This window comes from Vombatus ursinus, unplaced genomic scaffold (assembly GCF_900497805.2).
Source record: "Vombatus ursinus unplaced genomic scaffold, bare-nosed wombat genome assembly UNPS02014830.1, whole genome shotgun sequence".
NCBI lineage: Eukaryota > Metazoa > Chordata > Mammalia > Diprotodontia > Vombatidae > Vombatus > Vombatus ursinus.
Window position 1 is genome coordinate 21,944,258 of NW_020954608.1, and position 17,674 is coordinate 21,961,931.

Consider the following 17,674-nt stretch of genomic DNA (forward strand, 5'->3'; position numbering starts at 1 on the left):
CTATTACTGCTGCCACATAAGTTGCCTCCAGATAGGCTTCCACCCAGCTGTCACAGACCTTTCCTATGGAGCTCTTAAGTTTTGTTTTTTTTTTTTTTTTGACTAGGCAATGGGGTTAAGTGACTTAACCTGGATCACACAGCTAGTAATTGTCAAGTGACTGAGTTCAGATTTGAACTCAGGTCCTCCTGACACCAGGGCCAGTGCTCTATCCACTGTGCCACCTACCTGACCCCTTAAGTTTTCCTTTCTTTTCTTTTTTTTTTTGCTAGGCAGTGGGGTTAAGTGACTTTCCCAGGGTCACACAGCTAGTAAGTGTTATGTATCTGAGGCCAGATTTGAACTCAGGCCCTCCTGAATTCAGGGCCAGTGCTCTATCCACTGTGCCACCTCACTGCCCCAACATTTGTGAAACTTTTTTTTTAAAGGCAATTGGGGTTAAGTAACTTGCCCAGGGTCACTCAGTTAGTGTCAGGTGTTTGGTCTGAGGTCACATTTGAACTCAGGTCCTCCTGACTTCAGGGCTAGTGCTCTATCCACTGTGCCACCTAACTGCCCCCTTAAGTTTTCTTATGCCAGAAAAATGTCTCACCTTGACCTTTTTTTTGGCTCTGCCACTCCAAAATTTGATTTGAGAGAATCATTTTATTTATTTATTTATTTTTAGGCAGTTGGGGTTAAATGACTTGCCCAGGGTCACACAGCTAGTAAGTGACAAGTGTTTGGTCTGAGGCTGAATTTGAACTCAGTTCCTCCTGACTTCAGGGCTGGTGCTCTATCCATTGTACCACCTAACTGCCCTGAGAAAATAATTTTAAAGTTGTTTAGAGGGGAATATTGAAAGAGTTCAGTTGGGTTGCTGCCTCTAATTTCTACTCCATAGCCTTTTTAAAATTTCTTTTTGAGCCTCTAATTCTGCCCTTGAATGAAAATCCTTTCCATGGCCTACTTTTGATAACTCATATTTTTTATAAATGTAAAAATTTACCATGTCTTCTGTTCATAACTGTGAGGTAAATGGCATAATTATCATTACTTCTATTTTACAGATGGGGACACAAAATTTCAGAAAGGTAGAGTGTTTTGTCCAACATCATAATGCTAATGAGTGCTAAAGACAAAATTTAAAACCAGTTTTTTTCTGACTTTAAGTCATGTTATTACAATGGTTTTGCATGATAAGTGTGTAACTGCAGCATAAGCTACTATTACTATTTAAATCATTTATTTATGAAACTTCATCCCTAAAGTGATCCAGAAAACCTGACAAATTCTAATTAATTAGAAAACCATGCAGAATTTTACATAATTCTAGCTATGTTGTTAAATTATCTTGGTTTTATATTCTTCCCTTATTACTTAATCACACTCACATATTTCATGTGATAATTTTAAATCCTGCCAATTCAATAAGATATTCATATTTACTCAGAACCACCTAGCCAAGGCTAAGGGAAAAACTTAACACCAGCATTAATTCATTTCTCCTAATACCTCTAGTGAGTTAGGTGCAAAGTGCTGATACCTTCAATTTTCAGCTGCAAATTCATCATGATACAGGAATATTTTGACAAATGTGCCATTACAGTTCCAAATAATACTGAAGTAAGAGAAAAAAATTCATTGTATGCTTGAATGTTTTTGAAGGAGGAAAGTCAAGGGCAGAACCACAGTTGAGAACATTGTAAAGGAGACTTCAATTCATATACTGTTTAAATGAGATAATCTTTGAGGGCCTTTATAAGTCAGGGATTCTGTGACTTGGTTATTCCAGATATAATCTTAGATTTTCCCTAATTTGGGAGACAATATTAAAAACAGAACTAAAATATCCAGAGAGAACAAGCAATGTGTAGTTGATAGTTAGCTGTCCTTAAAGTCATGAAGGCCCAGGGTCTATTCCAGTTTCTCGTATATATATATTGGATGTGTGATCTATGACTCGTAACTTTACCTCTCATTGTCCCTAGGCAATTCCCTAAGATTATAAGTTGTAAAACAGATGGTGATCTGCTTTGGGAGAGAAAAAGTTTTTGTTGCTAAGAGTTCTGTACATTTAGGAAATCACAGTTCACAGAGGAAAATAACAGAATCTACAGTGACTACATTTTAACCTTTCATAGTACATATGTAAGTGAAGGGATAAAGTAAGAAATTGAAGAATTAATGTTTTAAATGACCCACCAAAAAGCAGTGAAAACATAAGGAACAGAATATAGCAAAAGTGAATAGTCAATTATCTTCAGCAAATATTTTAGGAGGTACTTAAAATAAAAAGTTTTTCTTTCCCACATGGAAACTGGATTTACTAATAAGGTGAAGAAAATAAATTGTACTAAATATGTTTTTATAGTTAAGAAATTACTACTATATCAACTATTAGGTGACAGTCAATTATGTTTTCAGGATGACATAAGCAATGTAACATCTGATCCTACTTACATTAGCACTGGCTGCAATCTATATGAATGTCAGCAATATTCTTGGATGTTGGTAAAGAAATATTGACAACATTTTAAGGAATTGGCATAAGCATTTTCCATGATGACAGCATCCTAAAGATTGGGAGATAATTACCAATTAAAGTAGAAGTGAAGGAAGAATTGGGATCAAAAGGACATCTGCCTCTTCCTCGCTCAAATCTGTGTGATTCCAATTGAAATAGATGACCCTGGAAAGAAAACCACAAAATCCATTAAAATTATATAAAAATGAATGATGATTTAGTTTCTCCAATAATTTGTCACTCAAAGAAGAGTTCACTTTCCTAGATAATATTTTCATCTCGGCGTTTTATTTCCTATGAAGAGATCACTGTTGAAGAGCATAAAATGGTTAAGTATACATAGGACTTTGTAAATAAGCCCAAGTCTTTTACTGGCCACACATGTTTTGCCACATGTTCAGACATACCACATCCAAGAAAAGTAGGCAATTAATGAGAACTAAGAAGTCAAGCCCCTTCATTTGCTAAACAGATAGAAGGGGCAGCTAGGTGGTGCAGTGGATAGAGCACCAGCCCTGGAGTCAGGAGGACCTGAGTTCAAATCCAGCTTCAGATCAAACACCTGACACTTACTAGCTGGGTGACCCTGGGCAAGTCACTTAACCCCAACTGCAAAAAAAAAAAACCAGATAGAAGAAAGATGGTTGATGGTGGTCTATAATGTCACATGATATTAAGTCCTTCTGAGATGTGTTGGCACATATCATCTAAAGCAGGGGTTCTTAACCTCATTGTATCATGAGCACATGGGCATTCTGTTGAAGCCTATGGACCACTTTTCAGAATGTTTTTGAATACATAGAATAAATGGAAGTAAATGCTAAATTTCAATTAGAGATTAGCGGGAAAATTGATGTAATTGTTTCCTGTTCAACTTGATGGATCCACTGAAATTTATGGACCCTTAAGGGGTTCCTAGGCTCCAGGTTAAGAACTTTTGAAATAAAGGAATAAAACTTTGATCAAGTAAAGTTATTGAAAATAAGCTTCAGTAAACCAAGTATAGAACTTTTAAAAATGAAATTGGGAATTTTAGAGAAGGAAGGTTGCATTTCAGGTATTCTCTTAAAGTTGAGTGACAATCACAAATACTAACCCAGTGGGGTACTCCATCAAATTCAAATATTGGCTACTTTGCAGTCATGGGTTAGTGGTATAAATATCAAACATTTTCAATATTTTATAGAAATAAGTGACTAGGTTTTCATTATTTTGAATAAGAAAAAAATGAAGTGGAAGACCACAGAGAATACATAAGAGACTCATTACTGTCTAAAAATAATGTTAAAGATTTACCTTGAAATGGAAACTTGCTAGCAAATATTTCAGTATTAATGTCTGGCTTCAGGGCAAATGTACTATAAAAAATGAAGACATCCATGAAAATGTTTCACCATGTAAGTTCCTACTTGATGCATGTAACCACAGAAAAGTCCTTTCTGTTCATACTGTTCAAAGGTCTTTAATAGTTATATTTTCAAGGAATTCTCATGAAGCGTGTCAACCACATTATATATTAAACAAATAGTTTAGAGAACCAGTTATGAAATTGTTGAAACTAAAGGGGGATGTCAATCAAGTGAGGAATAACTGAACAAATTAGGGTATATGAATTAGCAGAAAACTACTATGACATTAAAAATTACAAAAAGGACAGTTTCAGTAAAACATGGGAAGACTTGTATGAACTGATAGAGTGAAATGATCAGAACAGGAACAATTTAAACAATAAAAACAGCACTGCAAAAACAAATTATCCTCAAAATTTCAAGAACTTTAATATAGACAATTACAAACCACAATTTCAGAGAAGCAATGGTGAAATATTCCACCTCCTCAGAGAGAGGTGATAAACACAGGGGTTCAGAATAAGACATTTAGGGCAAGATCTGGGAGTTTCTTTTGTTTGACTATACATACTTGTTACAAGCAATTTGCTTTCCCTTTTAAAAATTATTCAGTGGGGGTGAAAATTTTCTCTACTAATATTAATTGGTAACAGTTTCACAACTTACCTAAGGAGCACTTTAACAACAACAAAAATAAATTTTAAAAAATGACTTGCCCACAGTCACACAGTCAGTACTGACAGCTCAACAATATTAACAAACATGAATTAAAAACCTATTATGTGTAAGGAACTGTGTTAGGTACTGGAGACATGGCTTATGATGTTCCATGCCACATTTAGAAATCAAAGTACTGTCTTAATTTTCTAAGTTCATTTCCTTAGAATAATAATATAAAGAATAAGAATAATGAATTCCAGCTCATCACTTATCAAATGACAAAATAAAAACAAATCGGCAAGGGTAATGGGTCATCTTTGCAATTTAGACTACCTGAATTAGAAAATATTAATATTTCAATTTAATGAAGTTTTGCCTGTTCTCAAAGGAGGGACTTAAAAGCCTGAGCATGACAATTAAAGGTAACTTTCACTTTAACTAATTATTTTGCCACTATTCTAATTTTGTAGTAATCAAGTGATTATTCTAAGGGCAACTGTTTGAATAAATGTTGAAAAATCAACAAGAGGCCTCAATTTATTGTACAGACATTAATACTAGCCCACCAGATCATTTATTTATTCAACATCTCATGGATATTTCAAAAAATGAAGTCAAAGATAAATTAGATACAAAGAAAAAAACTCTTTTCTATTTTCTTTTAAATACACATCAGTTACCAAAATCAGGCAAAAAAGTGAATCCAGAACGGGACTTACTTACTGTTTTTAGTGATATTCTACTTATTCTCTAGATCAGTTAAATAATCCCATTCTTTACCTCATGCCATTTTTTTGCTACTAATTTTAAGATTTAATTGTCATTATATTGAAAGACATTGATGACTTTTAAAAAGATAAGTTTTTTTGATAACTTTTGTTTTATAGTATCATAGTAGTCCCCTCACATATCTTTGAATCTTCTTCTGTAACAATAAAAATAATTAAGTCAAACCAACCAACAAATCAAGCGTGCCTAACAGTGTAGACAGTATTCTATATTTATGCTACCCCTTTCCACCAAGAGAAGGAAAGTATGTTTCATTTCCTGTTCTCTGAGACCAAGACTGTTCAATGTAATTGGTCTGAGTTCACATACTTTTTAATGTTATTTTGTTCGCATTACTGTTGTCATTGTGTATTTTGCTCTATTGTTTCTGCTTATCTTGCTCTGTATCAGTTTATACAAACTTTTGCTTGTTTCTTTGAATTCCTCATGTTCAACTTTTCTTATGGCACAATAATATCATATATAATGAATACCTACTTTATTTCAAGCTTTTTTTTAAACCACAAATAGTGTTCATTAATGTGTTCTTACAGATACTTTCAATTGGAAACTCAGATGTGTCAATTCAGCACCTAGCACAGTAAGTAGAAATTCAAAATTATTTCTTTAAGAAATTAGGGCATTTGTATAAAAGGAACCATATCAACCTGAAATATTACCATAAACTTTTAAGTAGCAACAGGTTTAGCTTTTTGCCTTTTTCCTTGTGTAGATGAAGTAAGTGTATTTGAGAACCAGTGGAGACTCAAGAGAATACTGGTATGGAAAGGGGATGGTTTCTGCTAATTTGATCTTAGGACTATTGTTAAACACTTAAAAGTCACAATTTTTTTTTGCCTGACTATATAAATAGATAATGTTTTTCTTGAATAAAAATAACATTCCTAAAACTTGTCATGGTTATAATATAAAATATTCAATTGAAAGGTAGAATAAGTTGGTCTTCGTGTTTTCTATAAACATAATTTTGTGTGAAATTTCAAATATATGGGATAACCTGTGGCAATTAAGATGACATAAAAACTCTCATATGATATGTGTTAATGTTTCATGCTGTAGTGGATCTGTGAGCTTATCATTGTGGGAATTACCTTCACTTGTGCATATGGAAACATATCTGTGCCTTTGTTTTCATATAATATTCTTGTACTGGTATGATAAACCCTCCTAAGGCAGATTCATCCAATATAATTCATCCAATATCACAACAGCATAGGAGCTACCCTTATGTTATCTTCTGCTCTGTTCATATGACTGAATAACCTCCTTTCCTGATTATGAACTTCCTCAATGGATTTTATGTCAGTTCCTGCATGAAAGCCACTACTGACAATACACTGCAGCCAACTGTAATCATCAAATATTTTTCCACTTTCCTTTGGATCAACTATATCTTTGATTGTTAAAAGATGTGTTACATGATCCATAGATATAAGTCATTACCATTAGAATATTGGTGTTAGAGTGGTTTTTTCTTTGTTGTTTGTTCTCTTTAAGATAAATATCATTAGTATATATCAATGCAAAGGGTATCCTGTGAAACTACATCTCAACCAGGGGTCAGCAACTATGGTCGATGGACCAATTCAGATCCACTGCCTGTTTCTGTATGGCTCATGATTTAAAAATAGTTGCCAGGGTGATGACCTGGTTACCAGGTTAATGGTTACAACAGTAGTGGAAGTATCAAAAAAAAAAGAGAGAGAGAGAGAGAGAGAAAGAGAGAAAGGGACATGTAGAAGAGATGTTATGAAGATGAAATGAGAAGCCTTGACAAGTGATTGGAAATGGAGGTGAAAGGGAGTGAGGAGGTAAGGATTATGCCTAGGATAAAAATATAGATAAGAGCATGATATAAAACCTTGGATTTAGACTCCTAGAACCTGGGCTTCAGTTCCCTTATCTGCAAGATAGAAGTTGGACTAATTGTTTTTTATGGTCCCTTCCTGCTCTAAGTCAATTAAAATGGAGTCTCTTGACTTTAAAGCTTTTATAAACCAATATGAGGAAGGAGAAAATAAAGAGAACACAATAGAGTGAAATGTGTAAGAAAAATCAAAGGAGAGTGGGGCTATTTCCATTGTAGGAGAAAAATATGAAAGACATTCTTGTGAACTACACAGTATTATTTTTTACCTAAAGGAAATTATCTTAATCATACTCTTTGTTTTTGATCAAATTCAAAATGTCTTTAATGTTTAGTTAATTACCGATTCAATAATAAAGGTACATTATACTGAAAGTTCTCTGTAAATTTTAAACAATGTGCCTATTTCAATGAATGCTCTCATGAAATGATTAATAGGAAATGATATAATTGTCTTCCATAGAAAGGAATTTGACAATCAAACAAACCAAAAAAGTGAACCAGTATGACATTGTCATTGACCCCAAAGCAATCACCTTTTATGGTTCATGTAATAGGTAAGGGTGTGGTTTAACTACATGGAGAACATTGGGCACTATTTATGCTGTCTTTTCATTATCTGTGTTTTAACAGCTGGAATTTTGGCCAAAGCAATATGGTTTAAATTTACAAGGCATCACTTGCTTTCAAGGTAGACTACAATTTGGGTTTCACTGTAACACGGAGGGGACTTTCAGTGAGTGTTACTGGGTTTGATAGAAAGCAGGGCATTTAGCTCATAAATGTTAGCAGATGAAAATGCTCATAAGAAAAAGATTTGCAAATTTTAAGTGGTGATTCTTTTTAATGGAGCTTTTCCATCTTAAGCTTTGAGGGTGATCCCCAAAGCATAAGGTGCCTGTTGTGAGCTATTTCCACTAGGGATGAGTCACTGCATATAAGATGTTAGATGTGTCACTGCACATGATGCCAACTTAAATGAAATAACAAGTTACACATTAATAAATCAGCTTCATGCACTAACACTATAATTCTAGCCCTTCCTCATGTGAGTGGCATTGGAATTCCCTAGAAGATGTCCAAAGAACACTGAAGCATTACAGACATAATAAGACAATTCAATTTGTCATTTATTTTACTGGCAATTTCCAGTGGTTAGAGTAAAAATCTTGTCCAAAAATACACTGGGGGAGGAACATTATTAATATTTCCATCTACCCTGAAAAATAAGCAATGAGATCATTTGATTTATGACTCTCTTGAATAAATAATCACAATATGTACTTCAACCTTTACTCCAACTAGTTAATAACATAGACCCAAACTATTTAGAGCTATCATTCATGAGAATATTCATTTTTTTTCTTAGGAATGAAGAACTCTATTAGTGTACTTTGAAAATTTTCCCTGAAGAGTAAACAAAATATAGGGAAAGAGCAGAAAAGAATAAAACTCATTACAAGAAATTAAACTTGAAGTATAAGAATTTCTATTCTCTGTCCCAAGTGAAAGTGACTTGTTTCCTATTACTTCTATCTATAGAAAACAAATGGGTAGATATATTCTCATAAGATCATAGATTTATTTAAAGCTGGAAAATACTTTAGAAGACGATTTCAATCCTCTCATGTTTACAGATGAGAAAGCTAAGTAAAAGAGAGATTAAGTAACTGGCCAAGGTCACATAGCTAATCAGGATCTGAATCTAGATCTTACTGAATCTAAGGACAACATTCTATTTATTATGTAATTATTCCTCCTCTATTCCTCCATTATGCTTTACAGCATCTTGTTGCTGACTCTCTAAAAAATGAATAATTGGAAATGTTTCTCAAAGGACCTATATCAATTAACACCTTAGTTATTTAAGGAGAATTACAAATATTCATTTGACTTCCAAAATCTTACAAGGCAGTAGATGCTATTAAAAAAAGTAAGAAAAAAAGTTATCTTTAACTAACTGCTAAAATGGATTTTAGTAAACTTTTATTTAAAAAATAATGCCCAAGAAAATATAGTTCTAAATTTCATATTAATTTTTATTGTTTTATTTTATAATAAAGTCAAGTAAATTGTCTACAAGAATATTATTGACAAAGATTGAAATTGAATTTCCTTTGCTTCTGTAAATCTCATCTCTAAATGTAAATGAGTTGGTTTACTATAAATTATTTCTAAGATGCTTTACAGAACTAATATTCTTTAGTTCTATTAACTTACGGTAAATAAATGCAAAGGAATATTGAATCAAATACAATGACATTCCCTATTCAGTACAAAAAATCATCTTTTAACAGTTGTTACATATTTTAAAATGCTTACATGAAGTAGATTTGATTCCTGACACCAAATCAATGACAAACATTAAATATGTTGTGACTCTAGAGGAAATTTCTCTCTTAGAGCTACAAAAGTTTCAGATATCTAAGGTTTAAAATTCATTGAAAGTTTGAGGAACTTTTGATTTAAATGAGAGAAAATATATTAGTGTAGTTCAAATAAAGCTAGCTCAATGGAGAATTGAATTTGTCTCTACCTGGCACAGAACAGGCTATCAAAAGCCTCTCAGTTTTAAAATTATCTTCCAGTTTATTCCCATAAAACCAATATGTTAAATTTATGATTTTATACATTGGGAAAACCTTCTCATGATTCACTCTGAGTGTGAAAAACCAAGGTAAGAATGAAGAAAGAGTACAAGTTTCCAGGCCAGAAAGATAGGTAGGAAATAACTTTAATGATTACAGTTAAAAAGGTAATAAGACAAAACCATGAGTTAATAGTTTAATATGGTTTAATATTATTATGATAACATAGAGGCAGTTATATGGTACAATGGAGAAGAAGAAGTCATGGAGAAAGACCTGAGTTTAAATCTGGCCTCAGGTACTTTATATCTATGGGACCCTGGGCATGTCTCTTAATCTCTGTTAGCATCAGTTCATTCATTTCTAAAATGGGCATAATAATAGCACATATCTACCAGTGCTATGGGTATCAAATGAGATAACATTTATAAAGTTCTTTGAAAAATGTAAAGCACTATATAAATATTGGCTAATAATGATAATAGTATTTTCATTAAATGTTCATTTATAATTTTAGCTAAATCAGGAGGTCTCTTTCAACTTTGAGATTTTATCCTCTAAAACAGAAAGCCAAATAAAAGTATTATTTAACTTATAGTAATAACTTACCTCCCTACCATATAGTACTTTAAGGTTCATTCAACATTCATGTATTAAAATCACTTCTATGTGCAAGACACTGTATGAGGCTCTGGGGACATAGAGCAAAAAAAAAAATTCCTTACAATAATCCAGTGAGAAAGATAGTATAAGTACTAACTATTTGCCTCATTTTTCACTTGAGAAATTTGAGGTATAGTGAAATTAGGTAATTTTAATAGAATCACACACTTAGCATTTACCTCATTTTTCACTTGAGAAATTTGAGGTACAGTGAAATTAGGTAATTTTAATAGAATCACACACTTAGTGAGCATCAGAGCAAAGATTTGAATGCAAGTTTCTCCTGCATCTAGCCTTAGTGTTCTTTCCACTACACATTATAGCGAAATGACAAATACAGTTCTACACATTAACAGTAAGCAGTATATTAAAATGATTCTACTGTAATCTTAGAAGGTAATTAAAATTCCATTTTAATTAATTCAATTCAACACAACAAATATTGACTTAGTGTCATTACGTGTCTAATGTATAAGCATTGGGGTATAGGGGACAGAGGGCTGACTTGGAGTTAGGAAGACCTACTGTGATAGGAGAAATATTTTAACCCTTCCCCCTACCCCATGTCATATAGAGTAGGCTTACTTTTCCTTGAAAAGTACTGAGACATTACCAAAAACTTGGTTGGCTCAGGAGAATATGGGCTCAGACAACCGATGTTATTTTCTCATCACCTAAGTACAAAGCAGGCAAGGCTGAATCAATTTCCGGTGTCCTTATTGAATATCCTTCTGCTTGTTGTTTTTGTTGTTGTTGAGTCATTTTTCAGTCATGTCCAACTCTGGGGTTTTCTTGGCAAAGAAACTGTAGTTTCTACTACTACTGTAGTAGTTTGCCATTTCCTTCTCCACTTTACTGATGATGAAACTGAGGCAAACAGGGTTAAATGATTTGCTCAGGGTCACACAGATAGTAAGTGTCTGAAGTGGCATCTGAACTCTGGTCTTCCTGATTCCAGGCCCAGCACTGTCTCCACTGTGCCACCTAGCTGCCCCAAGTATAGACCAAAACATTACTTATAATTACCCAGACATAATGCTGATTAATACAAATTTATGAATGACATTTTTAATATATGTCACCACCCTCAATATTCATGATGTTCAGACAAATGCAACAAAAAAGTTTTCCAGGTACAGATTCTAAATTAAACTACTGGGAGACTGGCCTGAGTAAGACCCCACCCAGAATCACTGGGTACAGGGTCATACCATCTTTGAGGCCTTGGACAAATCACTCAATCTCTTAGCGACTCCAGACAATTCCTTAAGATTTTGAATAAGAGAAGCAATACTGATCTGCCTTGGTGGAGGGAGTTTTCACATGGAGAGTTCTCTAGCCCAATGAAATCAAAGGTCTAAAGAAAACCAAAACTGCACAGGGAAATATTTGGCATGGAGTAAGATACAAAGCATAGGTATTTATGAAAGACAAGATCTATTATAGAGTTCATGACCTATGATGGCACTGTTTGTTGAAAGATGAACAATTTCTACTAAGGTTCAATTTGAAAAAAATATCACTTGCTGCTAACCTGCTTTCCTAGACAGTGCAGTCTTACAGAATTAAAAAATAGTGTTCATTCTTGGGAATTGGTGCAAAATGACAGAAGTGAATTAGGTAACTTTTAAGGTCCCTCCTAGTTCTTAAACTATGTTCTTATCTCTAGATCAGTCTGTGTGCCAAGGCCCCTTAGGACAGGAGAGCTAAGGGAAGATATGATAGGTCATGTGCTTTAAGCTATTTGTTTTCCTAAAGTTCCTAAGACTTGATCGGCCTTAGGAGTTAATGTTCAAGTCACTAGCTTGTGACATAGTTTCCTGGTGATCTGGGCCCTACTGATTCAGAGTAGCTTTGGGATACAGAGTCAGAGTCAATCAACATTTATAAGCACCTACTATATGTTGCCAGGCTCAGTGCTAAGCATTGAGGATACAGAGAAAGGCATAAGACAGTCCTTGCCCTCAAGGAAAGTAAAACAAAGTATATGGGGTAGAGGCAACTACGTGGTGCAGTGGAAAGAGCACTGGCCCTGAAGTCAGGAGTACCTGAGTTCAAATCTGGCCTCAGATCAAATACTTGACACTTACTAGCTGTGTGACCCTGGGCATGTCACTTAACCCCAATTGCTTAAAAAAAAAAGTATATGGGGTAAAGATGATGAAGTCCTGTAGCTGGGGTGGGAAATGATCTGATGAAATATGATGTACAGAATTACATCCCCTGGTTGCTCTCCTGAACTTAATTATTTCCATAAGAGCAGAGGGGGAGCGGTGGTACGTTCCTTAAATAGTGGAGAGGAAGCTAGGTGGCATAGAAGATAGAATGCTGGGCCTGAAGTCAGGAAGACTCATCTTCCTGAGTTCAAGTCCAACCTCAGACACTAACTAACTGTGTGACCCTGAGCAAGGCACTACATCCTGTTTGCCTCAGTTTCCTCACCTTTAAATGAGCTAAAGAAGGAAATGCCAAAACACTCCAGTATCTTTGCCAAGAAAATTCCAAAAGGGGCCACAAAGAGTCAAAGACAACTGGACTGAAATGACCAAACAACAACAACCATCTTAAATAGTGGAGGTTCTGTAAGGAGCTCTCCAATGTCCACCACCAACCCTCTCACAGGAGAAGGAAGGAGGGTCCCCAAGGGCAGAGGGTACTGAGGAGGTGTTAGTTTCAGAGTTGATATGATCTTGCAGAACGATAAATTTTGGGAGATCATGAAGTCCAGGAGATGGGCTGGGTAGGAAATGCTCACCAAAGTGCATAAAATGACATCTTCATATGAAATTAAGGTCCATTAGATTTGACAGATGTACCAAGGCCAGGTGGGTGATGACACCCTGTCCTGCTGACTAGACACAGTACTATATAGAGGTAAAAGTTGCCACTCAGTTCTATCAGAACTGAGTACTGTATTCTTTACATGCTATGAATGACTAAGTCACCCTCCTTTTTATTAACTGTTGAATGATCTGAGTGCATCATTTTGCTCCAATATCAGACCTAAAGTATTAGGCAATCAGCCTGAATCAGGGTTAGCCAATTATACAAGAGTTCACCATCAAATATTTTTATTTTAATCCTTATTTAGCTCCAATGAAAGACTATTCTAGGGATATTCTTTAAAAGATACATACATATATTAATTACTAATTTTTCAAATATAGTTGGATGCTGTTGTGATTAATATGAGAAAAAAATCATTTAAATTATTTCTGATTTCATTGCTTCATTGTTTTTCTCAATCAAAAGATGACATTAGTGAATGGATTATTGATGATTAATATGAATGATCCAAAGTACTATTATACTCAAAAAGGTTAGGAATGAATTGACCTAGATGATTATTCACTAGGTGTTTATCAGTGAGTTAGGAAGAGTTGTTTAATTTAAAAGTTTTATATCTTAGAATAGCAGATTTAGAGTTGGAAAAAAAAAATTTTCTCCAACCCCTCCATTTTAGAGATGACCAAAGTGAGAACCAGCAAGATTAAATGACTTACCCCAGGCCACACAGTGAACTGGGGTTCACTCTTCTATAAATCCATATCTATCAGCATGGAAAGTACACACAAAGGGACCCTATGTGACCAGGATATGCTTTGGGGGATACACAGGTCAGAAACATACATGGCTGTGGTGCATATGTTGTAGTCTAAGGGTGCTGGGAACCTCAAAATTCAAGGGCAAAAGGCATGTTTGCCTTGAAAGAATTCTACTCAAGCTTTCTTTCAGTTTGAGAAAAGATTTATTGTTTTGCCAATAGAAGCGGGTGAGATTTTCAGAATCTGCCCATTTGTGATGCTTGTATTGACAAGTGGGTCAGATTTTAAGAATTTGAGCAATGGAGGCAGGATGGACACTTTCATACAGAAAGACTGTGGGAAGATCTGGATGTGATCTATGGGTGGGATGCCCCAGAGGTAACAGAGAATGGGTCTAGATGGGATTAAAGCTGAGAAACAGCCTGGGATGAGAACGAAGGTCGGGCTGAGCCAGAGCCACAATGAAAGGACCCTTGAAAGGATTATAAGTGGATATTTCAGGTGAAAGCCAAGGACTGTGCTATGAGGAAAGTTCTGGGGCTGAGTTCCTGAAATTCATGGGGAATTTCAAAGCGGGAGGTTGGGGGGTGTTTCAGAGCCCATATTCCAACACGTATATGAAGGGACAACTCACAAATCTGAAATGAGGGGCACTGAAGTCATAATTCTGTCTCTGTTAGCCTTCTTCCCTGCAGGTCTCTACCAGGTGGTTAGTTAGACTCTATGTAGTTTCCACCAGATACACGGGTTCTGTTAGAGGTGAACAGTTTTACTGATCCCGTAGTTGCTAGGGTTACTGCCAGGAATTGCTCCATTCGGCATAGAGTTTGTGACCTTTTTCTCTCCTTTCTGTTTATCTGGGGTCCTTAGTTAAAGTGTTTGGGCTCTGAGTCTTGGTTAAAATAGGTTTTTCTTCTCCAGTAGGGTATCTCAGGCCCTCAGGCTCAAGCCATTTTTGAAGTATATTTCCTGATCCCTGGGCCTTGGGTCTCCACAAAAGACAGTTAACACAGCTAAGCCAGAAGAAATTGTCTCTCCTACTTAACCATATTGCTACTATTTCAGGCACTGAAGTTCATCTCTACTCCCCTTGTTTTGTCTCAATTATTTTTACATTCTCCTTCCCTCCTCTGCCCCCATCTACTTCTCCAAAATAAAGAAACCCTCTCTACTTTATCTGAATACTGCATAGTTACAGATCTAGAGCTATAGAATCAGATTACTTACATAAATTGTAATACTTAAGGGTCTCTTTTAAATGGGTTTTGTAATTAACTGTGGTTCATCCACAATTTTTTTTATTTTTAAAAGGCATATTTAGAATGAGTTTAATGTTCAACAAAGAAATGTAAAAGCACAATTTAACTGAGCTGTGCCTCAGGTAAAGGTTTTGTGGGGTTGGGATCTGGGCCCCAAAAAGGAAAAACCCTGGACTTTCCCACATGACCAAATCTCTCCTGAGGCTATAATTCCATAATTCCCTATGGCCCCAGGCCACTTCCCACCCTTAATCCTATCTAGGATCCATTCTCCCTTGGCCACCCCTGGAGTTCTGTTACCTCATAGACTACTTGGCCACTCCTAGATCCCTCCCATAGTCTCTGTATATAAGGTCCATCTTGTCTCCATTAAGATGCTTATATACTTACAATCTAGTACCTGCTTAGATTCTTAAAATCTAGCCACTGCTTACCCATGTGCAGACTCCTTAAGAGTCTTCCCAATATGATGGATGTTCTAATAAACCTTCTCTTTGGCTGAAAGAAGACTTGGGTTAAATTCTTTTGGACAAGACCAGAATTTTGTAATTTTGGGGTCCCAGCACCCCTGAACCCCTAAACCACATCAAGCTGATCAAAACAATTCAAGTACCATCCAACTCTATGATTTTAAGTATATTTTAGTAATGAAAGCACAGTTGGCCCACTACACTTAATTTGTAATTCTCCTTAGTTATGGACTTCTGCTATAATGAATGAAGTTTTTTATTGTTGTTATTTTTGTTTTTGTTTTTTTCCTATGCCATGCCTTCTCTACTCAGACCCTAAAACCTACCTCTTTCCCACTGGTAATGTGGACACTGTCCCTATGTCCCTGAGCCTGACAAATTTGATTTTACCTTATCTGGCCTGGGCCAAAACATCACCATCCTTTTCCCACACTTGGTTTTGTAGCATTGTCCTTTGCATGCAAAATTCTCAGATAATCTCAGTGGAATTACTATACTATAACACTTCTATTTCATACAGGAGGGTTTTTTTTTTATTGCAGCTTGTGAATAATTCTCTTTTTTAAAACTTAATTTGGCATTAGGGAAATCATTTAGAAGTCAAATTTAATTTTGTAGTTTTGCTACATGGGGACTTGTATGCTATTAAAAGAATTAAAGTCACGTAGTACACCACATAAACAGTAATGGAGAGATGAATAGAGGGTATGAAAAAGCTGCCCCACATTAAAAGGAAGAACTGCAGTGCAAAGTGGTGGAAAACATATTATCAAGGAATTGGATACAAAATTAGGTATACCAGTCATATACTGACTGTGGGGAATTTCATTGCTACCTACTCAAAGTCAAGAAGGACCCCAGCATGTGGAATAGAACAGGGAGGTTTTATGAAGGTTTTATGGTGTTTTTATGAGATTTAATGAATCTTTATGGAGGATTTATGAAGACATGGGAAAAAGAAACATGGAATAAAAAAGCATGTGCTGATTGCCACCCACTCTGTAGGCAGGAATACCCATTGCAATAAGATTACAAATCCAGCAAAATATTATAATTTTTCATCATAAATGAGAAATAGTGTTCCACTTGTTACTATTTTACTTTCCATGTTTCAAATGAACTATAAAATACTTCAAAATATGCATGATTCCATCCTGGTACTTCTGCCAGTGATAGAGATTACAACCCATTCATGGCTTTTTGTCCTATTTGATTCTTAATTCATATCTTCTCATAAAAGGTCTGTCAAAATGCTAAAGGCTTTTCTCTAGAGTTTTTTTTTATTTTAATTGTGCATTTACTAGTGAAGTGCTCAAGCTGTTCATTATCCCTCTCTCTTTCAAATTTTTTTTTCTTTCCAATAATACCTTGTCTGGATAATATCTTTTACCCCACTCTACTTTGATAAATGTCCTTCTCTGAAAGTAACTTATATTATCAAAGGCTCTTCCAGAAAACTGAAACTCTCATGGGTTCTGCCTAGATAGAATGGCTTCAAGTTCAGTGCCAACCACAGAGCATGTCTATTGTCTAAGGACCAGTTAAGGTAAGTCTGGAGGAGCTCATTGACAGTATATTCACCACTAGGTGATGGAGTCTTTGCTCAGGGTAATTTTATGCCATTCCGCAGTGAAGAGAAATTGATTAAGTATTTCACCTTCACCTTATGAATGTTCATCTAAATGTTTTCTAGGTCGAAACTACTTTCACAAATTAGGAGATGGCCATTTTTTGAAACTGAATCTTCTATCAAGCTAGGAAAAAGAAAACTCTACACAGTTGCTATGACCTGGTAGAAAGTCTCAGGAAGACTTTTGATTCCTAGGATACTTGGCATCCATCTCATGGGGATGTGAGGTAATCTGAGTATGGAGGTTCAGCCACATCTAAATCTGATGAAGATGGGATCTAGACCCCAAAAAAGAAAAAAAAAAAACTCTGGACTTTCCCACATGGCCAAATCTCTGGCATTTGCTTG

At 35.3% G+C, this 17,674-nt stretch overlaps 1 protein-coding gene across 2 annotated transcripts in view; it reads right to left on the reverse strand.

Moving 5' to 3' along the window:
- The window catches only part of SEMA3E (semaphorin 3E), a 336,651-nt gene that overhangs the window by 79,562 nt on the left and 239,415 nt on the right, over positions 1 to 17,674 (reverse strand). For both annotated transcript variants that reach the window (XM_027838711.1, XM_027838710.1), the window contains one exon: positions 2,578 to 2,671. In XM_027838711.1, the coding sequence (XP_027694512.1) occupies positions 2,578 to 2,671 (94 nt within the window). The remainder of the gene's footprint in view (positions 1 to 2,577; positions 2,672 to 17,674) is intronic.